This window comes from Gymnoscopelus microlampas (assembly GCF_963454915.1).
Source record: "Gymnoscopelus microlampas genome assembly, chromosome: 16".
Taxonomy (NCBI): domain Eukaryota; kingdom Metazoa; phylum Chordata; class Actinopteri; order Myctophiformes; family Myctophidae; genus Gymnoscopelus; species Gymnoscopelus microlampas.
The window spans coordinates 12,707,055-12,720,265 of record NC_139953.1 but is presented as its reverse complement, the minus strand read 5'-3'; the positions used below and the strand labels follow the sequence as shown (position 1 = coordinate 12,720,265).

Genomic DNA, 13,211 nt, shown 5'->3' with positions numbered 1-13,211 from the left:
CACAGAGACCTGGATTTGTGTAGTCCAGCGGTTCTCAAAAGTGGGGTTCCAGGGACCCTCATGATTCCTTGAGGGGTTTACAAACGGACCCTGTAACTCTGAGAGTGTACGAGCGGTTCCATTTCTTACACTCAGAGTGATGGGGGTCCTTGGAAGTCTCTCGAGACAGACTGCTGGCTCACACAATGTTCAAATGCTTCCTCCACAGTCTGTGAAGGATTTGTGTAACGGCACCACCCATATACTGTATGTAAATCTATGGTGTTGCCCTTTTGTTTGTGTGTAATGTGGTCTATTTGCCTCAGCAGTGATTTCACAACTGCATTATTTTTGGAGTTTTACATGTAGGTTTTTGGTTAAAGTTTGACATTATTTCCGAGGGTCTCGGGCTGTGGGCCTACCCTGCACTGTAGAAAGATAGTGCTAAATAGCACTAAAAGTGGTTCTTTATGATCATAGGGGAGCCTCTTTTGATGCTGTATAACACCTATCTAAACCACTTTCAACCTGGTGTCCCTATTTGGGCATGTAATTATAGGTGAATATATTCAAAGATGTTCAGAAATTAGTCAAGATATTCAAAAATAGTGTATGACGATAGAGCTTAAGTAGTTAAAGGTGATTCATAACTCTAGCACCTTTGTGAAATGGTGCTATGCAGAACCTTTAGAGGTGCTTAAACTAAGCTGAAGAACCAGCAGAGAACCTCTAAAGAACCATACAGTACAGCAGTGGTGCTATACATTGTAGCACCTCAACCACCTCAAAGAACCGCTGCAGTGTGTGTGTACATACAGTAGTAGACCACACTTTCCATGCTGTTCTCATGCACAGTATTCCATATATATATTTCATGTGAAGGACCCCCAAATGAATGAAAAGATATTGTGATAGGAAACCCCATCATTTGTATTATTTGTATTGTTAAAAAATGTTTAAAATTATTCCACATCTTACACTTTTTGATTTTTGTTTTGGTCCATTTTGGTGTGGACAGAATGCCTGATTTGGTTTTGAACTGAGCTTTGAACATGGATGTACAGTACGAGTGTGACCATACAACAGTGTGAAAGTTTCTCTGTAGCGTCAGTGTGAAACTGAGTGATTGAGATCGGCAATGTTTGAGGCTTTTATATTCATGTTAGATTTTGATAATAGCAAGTTTTGGATGTTTTCACTGCATTTCCCGTCATGTTCATTGACTGAAGCATAGATAGCCATTTGCCTGTAGTCTTACAGTACCTGTTATTCTGATCTATTATGAGATGTCTGTTTGAACGTAACCCCCTCCACCCTATATGTGCTGTCTTTAAATTGCATTCAGGATGCGTAATTGCGTATCTGTTGTTGGTTGTCAATACATCCCTTGTCCACTGTGCAATGTATTGACCATATTCACACAGCGGCCATTTTGTTCTTACTGATCATACACAGAGGGTGGGAAACCCCTGCCCCTTCCTGAGTATGAGTATGACAGTATGACATAAGAGCAAAATGGCCTTGGTGAGAAACAGTTGGAGTATTGTGTTCTTCATTACTGTGTGTCTTTCTCTCTGGCTCTTGTTTGATACACACTCAGTTTTCAATTCATTAGCTGGTGATGGTGCATCAAGGCTGTCCAATAAATGTTCTGGAATTAGTCCAAAAAGGCTTGTTATCATTTGTAAATTTTCCGGAACAAAAACAAAACCCACAGGACGCAGTCAGACAACATTCACCTGTGTGATCTGAATGAACAGTGGTGTAAAGTAACTAAGTACATTTACTTCAGTACGATTTTGAGGTACTGTCACTTTACTTCTTCTCCACTACATCTCAGAAGCAAATACTGTACTTTTTACTCGACTACAATTATCTGACAGCTTTAGTTACAGTTACTTTGCAGATTGAGATCATTAATACAAACATACATTAACCACTTTAGCCCCATTTTACACTTTTTCTATTAAAAAATAGCTGATCCACAAGCTAAAAACCTTCGATTTTTTTTTGTAAAAACTTGTGAAATGGGACATTTTATGAGTAGGCTTTATATTTTGATGCCAATATTGTTGTACTTTTTACTCAAGTACTTTCCAGTATTGATCTATTTTTCTTACAACTAAGAATATACAGCATGTTTTGGAACAGCTTCCCTCTCATATTTACCCGACAAAGATCCAACTCAAGCTCAAAACCTTGTACCCTCGTCACATTAAAATGATGAAAAGGCAGTTTTTACTTGTAACAAGAGTATTTCTACATTGTGCTATTGCTACTTTTACTTACTACACTTACTTTTACTCGGAGTACTGAACAACGTGACAGGCTCTGGTTGTTATCTCAGGTCCATTCCCAGGGGGATCTACAGGCAGCTGCCCAAACAAAGGAAACAACAGAGAAAATTACAGATATAAAATATTATTTCTAGTATTGGGGCAGGGTACATGTCCTGGCAGGATGTATGTCTGTTCATAAATTAAAAAAAAATCACAATAGATAAATAGACAGACAGACAGACAGACAGAGACAGACTGACTGACTGACTGACTGGTTAATTGATTGATTGATTGATTGCTTGATTGATTGATTGCTTGATTGATTGATTGATTGATTGATTGATTGATCCCAAAGGACATTCCAGTGATCAGGTAACAGTCACAGGAAAGGTGAGTGCTGCTGAGTATGGTACAACATTGCTAAGTAAAACAGAGAATATATATATATGTATGTATAATTATAATTATATTTATATATATATATATATATATATATATATATATATATATATATATATATATATATATATATATATATATATATATATATATATATATATATATGTATATATATATATATATATATATATATATATATATATATGTATATATATAGTAAAAAGTAAAACAAGTAGAAAATACAAGCATTCAAAATAAAATAGAAGAACAACCCACTGTAGGCATGTTTTACCTATGTATGAATATATATATAGACCAATTATTTGTTTACTAACATTGAGCCTGGACGCACAGGTGATTGTTTCACGCAATCAATTCCCAACCTGTTTCGGGGTGCACTGGTTTCAGCACACCCCAACCCCCTCTTGTGTGTGTTGGCTAGTGAGACGCGTCCTAACGAGACCTGATATAATGGGTTTCGTTGCGCGCATACTGGCTGCACGCAGCCAGTATGACGTCGTCTGTTAAGGGGTCTATACACATGCTCACAGCAATGCTAAGTAGATGAAACAAGGTCAACTATACAGAAATAAGAATAAAAATGAGAACAGTCTACTATGTATGAACTGTTATTCTGCATGTTTATACATGGTAGTGCAGACTAGGAATAAAACACACGGAAAGGTTTGAGTACCACTGAGGTAGATAAACAGTGGACAGTAGTTAGTAAAATGACAGTAGCACCCAACACCAACAGTAGGGGGCAGCAATACTCCGGCACTCCGAAAACACAGTCGGAAACTCCGAAGAAGAAGGACTCCGAACCAGTGTTGCCATGTCGGCTTACTATAAGCGACTTTGGGATTATTGTTCTGTAAAGTTGCTTGTAAATATTGGTAGTTGCGGGTTGCGTTTTTTTTTGGGAGGATTGTTTCTAAAGTGTTTTGTGCTTATTTGGGCTTGTTTCTCCAAAAAAATGTTTATTATTATTAAAGCCAGTGGTTCTCAAATATTTTCACGTCCATGACATGAAAACATTTGAGAACCACTCGTGACTGATGGACCCCCAAATTGTCCCCAAACCCCCATCTGAAAACATTTTGTGCCAGGGACTGGGACTCCTGTATGCACCAGATTTGTGTTAGAATGTTTCAAAAGATATTTCACATGTTTCACTTTTTCTTCCAAGATTTTGTTTTTAAAAATAGCTGATGAAAATAGATTTAAATTACTCATCATGTAAAAGTCGCTTCTTTTGGGCTTGTTTCCATGAACCGGGGTTGCTTACTTCTCTCACAAAACGTGGCAACGCCGCCGCTCCGTACAAGAACAGGAAGAGGTTAAAGTTCAGCTTCAGTTGAGTTTGACGTCCAAAATGGCGACCGAACCAGCTCGAGAGTGGAGCGACGAGCAGCTCAAAAATGACGATTTAGGCAAAAAGGACATCATCAAGTTCATCCAGGACAACGCAGCGCACTCGGTACGTGTCGCACCTCAACACATTCCACCCGTTTGTCTCTCCTCGGGACGCGGTTTAGCAGGGCTTAGCATCATGCTAACGTGCAGCTGCACGCACAACACCTGCATGGTAGAGGAACATGACTGGCAGCCAGGCTGCGCCGAAAATGGCAGATCTCCAAGCCCACAGCGCCGCCCGTTCGCCACGTGCCGTGAGCTTGGAGATCTGCTGTTTCCGCTAAGGCTCTACGCCGCATTGCTGCTGCACCTAGCTAGCATGTGGCTAACGCCATGCTATATGAGAACAATGCCGCATTAAGACATGTTTCTGGACTTGATGGTTTGTTATTTACCACTTTAATGAATGAATGTCCCTATTCTGGGCATGTCAGTGATAGTGAAACATTTACACAATGTTTCATTTTATTTTTTAAATCTTTATCGTTCGGAAAGTATAAAATGGGGCTTAACACAGTGGTTCTCACACTTTTTCCATGTCAAGGACCCCCAAACTGATATATATTTGGCCGTGGACCCCCATCTGAAAATGATAGGTGCCAGGGACGCCCCCCAGAAAAGATGATTTCCAATTTATTTTAGTTTTTTTTCTCCAAAAAAAAATGCAAAAATGACAGATGATCTGCTATTTATGAATAGACAGCGTATAAAGTGGTTAAAATGATTGTGATGCTATTTTAAGTACTTTTGCTGGGTAACCCCTGGAACCTCCTGAGGACCCCTGGGGGTCCCCGGACCTCACTTTGAGAACCAATGGCTTAACAAGTATTTAATTTACCTTCTGATGCCCTTTTTCTCCCTCTACAGTTTCTTGTGGAGCACAAGTTGATGGGAAACATCAAAAATGTTGCCAAAACGGCCACTAAAGACCAGCTGATTGTGGCTTATACCGATCTGTTTGAGACTAAGGTAAGATTATGCAGATGGTGACACAAGTGCATGCATTTTAGTGTGGTATATTGATGCATACATTTTGCATCTTTTTATTGTGCTCAATGTAATGGAAGGAGACTGTGCCATGCAGTGGTGGAAAAGGTACTCAAATGTTTTACTTGGGTAAAAGCATCAATACTGCAATGTAGAAATACTCTGTTATATTTCATTAATGGTGACACTTTATTTTGAAGTGAAACTTCAAAGTCAAACGGTGCTGAATGATTGGCATGAAATGGTAAAAAAAAGAAGCTAAATCATCTGTCCATTTGGGATTAAAGTGGCGTATTTTGGCATCAACCTTTCGGTGGGAGCTGCTGCGCTTTGCTGTTAATGTAATTTTGAGTCTGACTTGTGGTTCTGCTGAATGATTCTTAGAAAGTAGGTATGTATTTAAAGCTCATATATTTTATTGACTGACTTATTGATTGATTGGAGGCCGATCAAAATTCCTGAACTGGCTGGAACCGAGTTTGAGGATCACTCTTGTTTAGTATAATGAACTATACAAGCACAGTGTGTCACATCGCAATGCTTTGTGAATTTGTAGATCTGATATAGAAAATGAAATAAGCAATTTGTTTATTGAAGTTGTTGTGCTTTTATTTATTTTTATAATTGAATACATTGATTGGTTCAATGAACTTTTGCAACCCTAGATTGTTGCACTGGGTGGGTGGGTGGCATACCTCTTACTATATCAGAGGTATAAGATAGATATGGGTAGTTGACCACAGCTGATGAAAGTATGACTTTGTGTGCATGGTTCCGCTGTCACTTTTCAGAAGTTCAAAGGCACTGATCCAGTTGAAGAGGTTTCTGAGCAGCTTAAAGCTGTGAAAGTGGAAGATAAAGTCGAAGAAGTCAAAGAGGACGTCTATGAGGTACTGGTCCAAGTTTGAGATGACATGAACAAGCATACTCATACATACAAGGATGATATATAGCAATTATATAACATGGAGGACACGGTAAAATCCTACGTATTCATTTAGCTTAAGGGTGTACAGATCGATTTTTCTGAAACTTTTACATTTCAAGGACACCCATTTTGGTTTTCTCTATAGGCCTTGGACCCCCATAACTCTTTAGTGTACAACTTAACTGTAAGGGTCCATTTGTTTTCATGTGTACACTCTCAGAGAGTTAAAGATTTGTTAAGAATCCATTTGGTTTCTAACTATCAGTAATTTAGCTTAAACCCCCTCGAGGACCCCGCTTTGAGAACCACTGCTCTTGTAAATACTGTTATCTGACTGTCTGCGCAAAAACATCAAAATGTAATCTTTACAATGACTTTTCCCAGGGCCCACCCAGGTTCATGAAGTCGGTGCTGAAGAAAGGCGACAAGACCAACTATCCAAAGAAAGGTGAAACTGTGAGTTGCTGGTACACTGGAAGCTTGGAGGACGGAACCGTGTTCGACACCAACATTCCCTCAAGTATGACAACCAGATACTTTTACATCTAGCAACTCTTCCTATTCTTTTATACATCTCATACATTTTATATGAATGCCATAGGGAATATATTGTTACTATCACAACAGCAAATTACATGTCCTTTGGGACTCAACCTTAGATTCATTACCCCTTTTTCATATTTATAATTATCGGCCTACAGATTTTGTATTCTTAATTATGGGCCTGTAAGTGAAATAAAGACTTGGAGACGCTGTACATGAGACATAGTTGTGTTGAAGTACAAAATATGTTGTACTGAACGTGTAGAACAACCAATCCCAAAATAATTCCTTTCATGTGCAAAACTCACTCTGCAAATAAAACTCACCAACCCTTCTGCTCTTTGCAGTCTCGTTTCCCTTGTGACGATGGCCCCCGCCCTGTTAATCGTTCTCCACCTTCTTTCACTGTCTGCAGCGGCCAGAAAGAAGAAGCAGAGCAAGCCTCTCAGGTTCAAGATCGGCATGGGACATGTGATCAGAGGAGTAAGTGATTTCAGCAGCCCATCCTGGCTTCTCCTCTGGGACGTTTACAGCTGTCCTGGTCCAAATAATTTATGCCTGATATATACTTGTGTCAAGCACCTAAAATAGCAGACCTACAAGCTTGCATGCGTTGAGCTTGTAGGTCTGCCATTTAAGTTGTGACACCCGTGCGCAACCCGTGTCTTTCGATATGCCCTGTCGTCTTTAGTCGTCGCTACCGTCGCTTCTCTAACAACTTTTCCTTTGTGCTTCTATTGGCACTCGGACCCCCCGCACAGTACCCCCTCTCCCCAGGGTTGCTCATCATTTAGAGAGGTCCTCCGGTCTGCTCCATCTACCATAAGGGCTAACGCCACCTGGAAACGATCTAATCATTTTAAGCCCATCAAAAGCCATGTCTGTTAACATTAAGGCAAGAAATAGGCCATGCAGTTGTTCAAAATTGATTAATTGATTCCATTTCTCATTTATAACCTCTTCCTCTAGTTTAAACATATCTTAGTTTAGTGCAACACAAAGACCTGGAGCAAGAAATGTTTTTATTTATTGCTACGCACATTTATATTTGCACAAGAATAGTGAAATGATTCACCCCCTAATGCTGTGCTATATTTTAAAGTGCAAGGAATATGTACAAAAAATAAATACGGCAGGAACCTAATGCTATTAAATGGTATATGTGGTTAATCTGTACATTCTCAGAGTAAACACATTGCAGTCTGATCTCCAAGATTATCCATAAATTAGGCTACACACGGGAGACATGCACATGAAATGAAAATGGATGGCTGTAACAACGCAACTTGCAATCTTCAATGGATGGAGTTGTCTGTGGATGTGTTTGTCTGTGCTGCTAGTGAGAATTATCTGACCAGTCATCAGTGTCACATGTTAGCCTTTTAGTATCACCTCTGCCCGCGCTAATGGAAAGGCAAAAAATGGGTTTAGAGGCATGGCGTACCGAGCCGGAACTAGGCGGTCGAAAGACGGCATATTTTTGCCCAAGTCTCACTTTCATAAATGTTCAAAAGTGAAGGTTGCGCGTGTCCAGTTGGTCGCTGGTCCTGGACAAGTTTAAAATTAAAAGAATCTGCACTACAGCTTTGCTCCGGCAAATATTTTACTTGCCACAGTTTGGACTTCATCAGGTTTCAACAATAATAATTGTATACATTGTCTTCCGCAGTGGGATGAGGGCATCCTAACGATGAGCAGGGGAGAAACAGCCAGACTGGAGATTGAGCCAGAGTGGGCCTATGGAAAGAAGGGTGTTCCTGACTCCAAGTATCCTTTTCAGTGGTGGAAAGTAACTTTACTGTACTTAGGGTGGCAATTTTTTTTTATTGTCACCTCCTGCCTTAATCAAATATTAACCGTCCCTCTTAGTTTAAAAATATTTTCTTGTTAAGTCCCCCAGCTAGCTAAGAAAATAGCATATCCATTCTGTTAGTAGCTGTCTATATTTAGAGCTAAATTATAATCTGTACACTGGCACATTTTATTTGGAAGTAGCTTTGACCATTCTAACTTCAGTGTTGCATCGTACATAGATTTTGTTGCCTCCTTAACCCAGATTCCACCAGAATCCCTCCCAACGCAAAACTCATTTTTGAAGTGGAGCTTGTGGCGGTGGATTAGCAGACCAAGGTTCTCCAGCATGCAATACACGAAGGTGGGGGAAAGTTGTCACTAGGTGGTCATGCTTGAAAGATAAGAGTTCAAATACCTTTTTTTATTTCGATTATGTTTTGCCAGGTTGCCTGGTTTGTTTCTGCCTTGTCTCATTTATTGTTACAGTACGTTATTATTTGACATGTTAGGCCATGCAAACTTAATTGACTGTTTAACAGATGCACGTAATCACTTGCACTTAAAGAAAATAAAACGTCTCATAGCACATGGTTGGTTTCTATAGCTGATGCGCCACAGGTTTCAAACGTCCTGTGTGATGTAATTTTTGGGGCTCTGATTGCCTCAACAATCAATTGGCTTTCACAAGATCATACATGCCATTGTATTTCAGTTTTCATGATGTTAGTCAAATTAAACGTTTGCACACCTGGCAAACCAACTCGGGTCATCGGATAAAAATCAATCTTGAATGGAGTGAAACTCCCACAAAATCGCAAACTTTATTACTGACGTTTCGGTCAACAGACCATCAAATGGTCATTCTTGTTCCCCATGTCTCCTGATCCATTGACTGTTTTCTGGGCAAAAAATCCTTTAAACAGCCAAGGAAATTTGTATGGCCTTGGTTAAAGAAGAGGTAAAATGTGTTTATGATTGTCCTTTCTTGCATGGCCAACATGTGATGCTTGTTAATACTGTACATATGAGGCACTCTGAGAAATGAACCACGTTGTTTTTCCTGCCTTTTGCATGTAGACTGTAAAGACAATACACCTGTTTTTGAGACTAAATAAAAATTGATTTTATTGCTGAAACGAAGCCACTGGTGTCCAATGTTCGTCATGAAGACTAGAAATTCCCTTAAATAATGTTGCCTAGGTGAAATGCCATTTCTTTCTCCTTGAACCGCATAAATCCCTTTTTATACAATGTTGTATGATGGTGTCGTGCAGCATGAATGCGTGCAAAACATCTCATTGAACTTGTAGATCTGCTTTTGTTTTGTTTTTTAGGCGGGGGGGCTTTTTACACCTATAATAGGGTCAGGATTTATAGCGTCCCCCCATCCAGTTATTACACTGGCCCGGGGCGCAGTCAGCAGAAAGAGACATGCCAGAAGTATCCAGAAAATGAATTGTATCACTGTTAGTTTTATAATGGGCAGCTGTAATGACCTCCTGGAAATATCGCTTTCTATGTACTTCTGAATAAACTGCTTCATTGGAGTCAGAATTTTGCCACAGAAGGCAAAGCTTGCGGGAACACTTGGTGGTGTCTGCTAAAGAAGCAGATATATTCAATGAAGGATAGGATGGACTTCATTGAAGAAAAAGTGGCAAATGAAAACAGGTTTTGGTCTGGGTGTAACTCAAAAAGGGTCCATTTGGTTTCATATTTGTACACTTGCAGAGTTAAGGATGTCCTTACCACTGGGGGTCCTTGAAATTAAAATGTGTGAGAACCACTGGTGTGAAGAAAAACTGAAAAAAACAGTCGGGTAGTGACAATGCACAAATGATATGGCCGTTCGGTAATAAGACCAAGGACTCTCTGTCTATAGAGTCTTATTTCAGCGATTCCCAACCTGTGGGCTGGGGCCCAATGTGGGAGTCGGTGACTCATCTCTTTCGATGCAAACATTTTTCCAAGCACTAGTGTCAAACTAAGAATCATCAGTTGTCATAATGAACCCTGATCATGTACAGATTCAGTCATTCTGTCAGGGAGAGTGTTGTGTGTTGTAGATTTTCTTTTGACCTGAAGTACTTTTTTTTGTTGTATGCTGGTCACATGTTAAATCCATGAAGCAGGATGTAATTAGGTTTATTTAGAACATGCAGACTCATAAATCCCCATGGATCCTTAGTTTTTTCTGTTGTGGCTGTAGGAAAATATTTTGTTAAGCACCTCCAGTAAATGAGTAAACTTTTAGTTTTATTAAGCTACGTACACCTGGCTAATACCTGTAGGCTGTATTTAGATGGCTATATCTGATATCTGATGTACTGTAAATGCATGGTTCAAGGCTCAACAAGGTGTTTTATTGTTACATGCTCTGAGAATGCAGCAGTAGCAGCATTGCAGATTGAAGCAACATTTAAATGATTGTACTTGGTACATACATGATTTTAGATCTACTTTATTTTTCTTTTCATTTTATTTTGGAGAAACATAGCTCATCTATAACTGTTCGTCTGTGTGATAAAGACTCATCATATGTTCATTATTTCAAATGTATTAGAAAACATCATTGCATCTTCTCTCTAAGATAACTTTTAAAAAACATAAATCATCAAACATCAAAACATCAAACAGTTAAACGTTTCAATTACTTCTGCTAAAGCTTGTGAGGAAGGACATCTGGTGCCTTTTTGTGCGACTCACAGGCTGTGTGAGTGTTCTCCCATTCCTTCCATTGTAGCCTTTTGTGTTTACTTTGTAGACAGGCTGGATCATTGGACCCTTCTCTCAGTAGTCGATTGAATTCTCTTTGAATGGCCTCCTCTCCTCTCCTCCAGAGTAGGGAAGGAATCGGTTGGTATCCCAATAATGTGGCAGTACTTACTCTGCAAACTCTCCACATCCTGGATTTAAATGTTTTGGGAGGCCTGCCCAAACAGGTGAAGCATATTGGTCTGATGAAGGTCAGGTACTGTATAAGTGTGTCAACACATCTGAGGGGGAGGCGTGCTTGTTTGGCCACACTCGGCATAAACTGAACTTGTGCATTCCATTGAAGGTCAGAGGAGAGCTGTATTCCAAGGAGCTTGCATGTATCAACTCTCTCCACTGCCTGGTTGTTCAGAACTACAGTATAGGAGGAGGTATTGGTCTGTTTTGAGGCCCCACTAATAACCATGTCCTTTGTTTTTACAGCATTGACTGCAGAATTGTCAATGGTCATTTGAGGAGGCTTGTTCTTTAATTCGAAAAGTAGTTCAAGCTTAACTAGCCTACTACAAAAGATACTACAAAAGAGGATCTGTTTATTGACTTGTCCACAGACACTGCCAAGAGAAACATCATGTATGAAACAGTTACTTGTGAGGTTCTGGATGAGTTGAATGACTAGAGTATACAGTAAGGGACAGTTCGTTATTTAAATTGAAGGATTGCTGAAAGTCATGACCCTCCCTTTTACAGAAATACTCTTTCCTTGGCCATCCCCAAGTGATTAAAAAATGAAGATAGACCCTCCCCCATCAAATAAGGGAGACTTTTATACATCAGCTTTTCGAAAATAGCCGCTCTAACCTCCCAACGCATTTATGATGCAATGTTTTGAGAGCTTTTAGACCTGTTATTTCAAAAAAATATTGACGTGAGATGAAAAATGGGACATTCTGTATAATAAGTTATTTTCCATTTGGTATTGTAAGTATACTGCATTTTTTAATACAGGGCGTTTACTTGTATAACAGTATTTCTACATTATGGTATTGCTACATTAACTTGTAATTTGAACACTACTCTGTTGTCTGTGGTGTTACTAAAGGCTTAATCTATTGAGTTTTCAAACTATTGAGGTACAGTAACTGTTTACAGATGACTGGCTCTTGTGGAAAAGAGAACATCTAGCACAGTGGTTCTCAAACTTTATAATTTGAAGCATATGATTATATAGAGCTAACATACTTATATTCCATCACTAACACATTAATAATCTTTCAATGGAATAGAACACCTCTGACAATCAACTGGTAGGCCCATATTGTCAAAGCATGGGATTTGTGTGAAATAATGCACACTGGGGACATCTTGTGGTTGATTGTAGATGTTGCAGGGTGATTTAGGGTGAATGCTGCATTCAGATGAAGCAAAAACAACTGATTAGCTCCTTTATTATATTACCTTCCCTCTTCACCCTGACCTAAATCCCTCTGGTTGTCCAGCTCTGACTTTAGCTTGCCAACTGACATTAAAAAAAAATTAAAACGTGTTTTGCGTTGTACTATTTGCCCCACAAACTCATGGATGTCTCAGTTTGCAGATTAAAGGTTTGTTGAATGTGACTTAACTATGGGTGTTTATGAGATCAAGCAGATCAAGCAATAGTAAGAAAAGGCAACATTAAAACTACTTTTTCTTTTCCTCAGTTGACTTATCTGCACTGCAAATATACATATATACTGAAAGAATAGATAAGAGATAAAAATGATAAAGGACAATTTCAAAGATTATTTGTATGTCTGATCTGCTAGATCAACCTTATTGCACTAATTAGCTAGCCTACACCACTGTTGCTTAATCATTTGAAAATAATATAGGCTATGCCTACAAGAAAAGATAGAGCACTGAAGCTTATGTTGCACATAATGTTTTAAATTATATATTATTAAAAATGGCAAAAAAAACACAATTTCCACAGATTTTTTTAATGAAAAAAAGTTAAATAAAAATGCAAAAGGTAATTTAAAAAACAATTATCAGTCAATATCAGTCACCAGAACCAGTGATGTGTTTTCAGTGAATCAAACCAGTGTCTATTGAGAAAGAGCAATTGCCACGTAATACAAGAAAAATAAATGTGAATAAAATACAATATTGAACTACAATCAATGTAT

The 13,211-nt window shown here is 38.9% G+C and overlaps 1 protein-coding gene across 1 annotated transcript; it reads left to right on the top strand.

Moving 5' to 3' along the window:
* The first annotated feature begins 4,002 nt into the window (after positions 1 to 4,002).
* On the top strand, positions 4,003 to 9,461 carry fkbp3 (FKBP prolyl isomerase 3). Its single transcript, XM_084082538.1, has 7 exons — positions 4,003 to 4,137; positions 4,941 to 5,042; positions 5,852 to 5,950; positions 6,373 to 6,508; positions 6,947 to 7,014; positions 8,201 to 8,298; positions 8,598 to 9,461. The coding sequence occupies exons 1-7, from the start codon at positions 4,033 to 4,035 to the stop codon at positions 8,650 to 8,652; spliced, it is 663 nt and encodes a 220-aa protein (XP_083938664.1). The 5' UTR covers positions 4,003 to 4,032; the 3' UTR covers positions 8,653 to 9,461.
* The last annotated feature ends 3,750 nt before the right edge of the window (positions 9,462 to 13,211 follow it).

What these genes read in the sequence shown, in the direction of transcription:
- fkbp3 (XM_084082538.1), top strand. Translation starts at nt 4,033, where the DNA reads ATGGCGACCGAACCAGCTCGAGAGTGGAGCGACGAGCAGCTCAAAAAT. An exon ending in CCGATCTGTTTGAGACTAAG is followed by an intron (nt 5,043 to 5,851) that starts GTAAGATTATGC and finishes GTCACTTTTCAG; the next exon opens with AAGTTCAAAGGCACTGATCC. An exon ending in AAGGGTGTTCCTGACTCCAA is followed by an intron (nt 8,299 to 8,597) that starts GTATCCTTTTCA and finishes AGATTCCACCAG; the next exon opens with AATCCCTCCCAACGCAAAAC.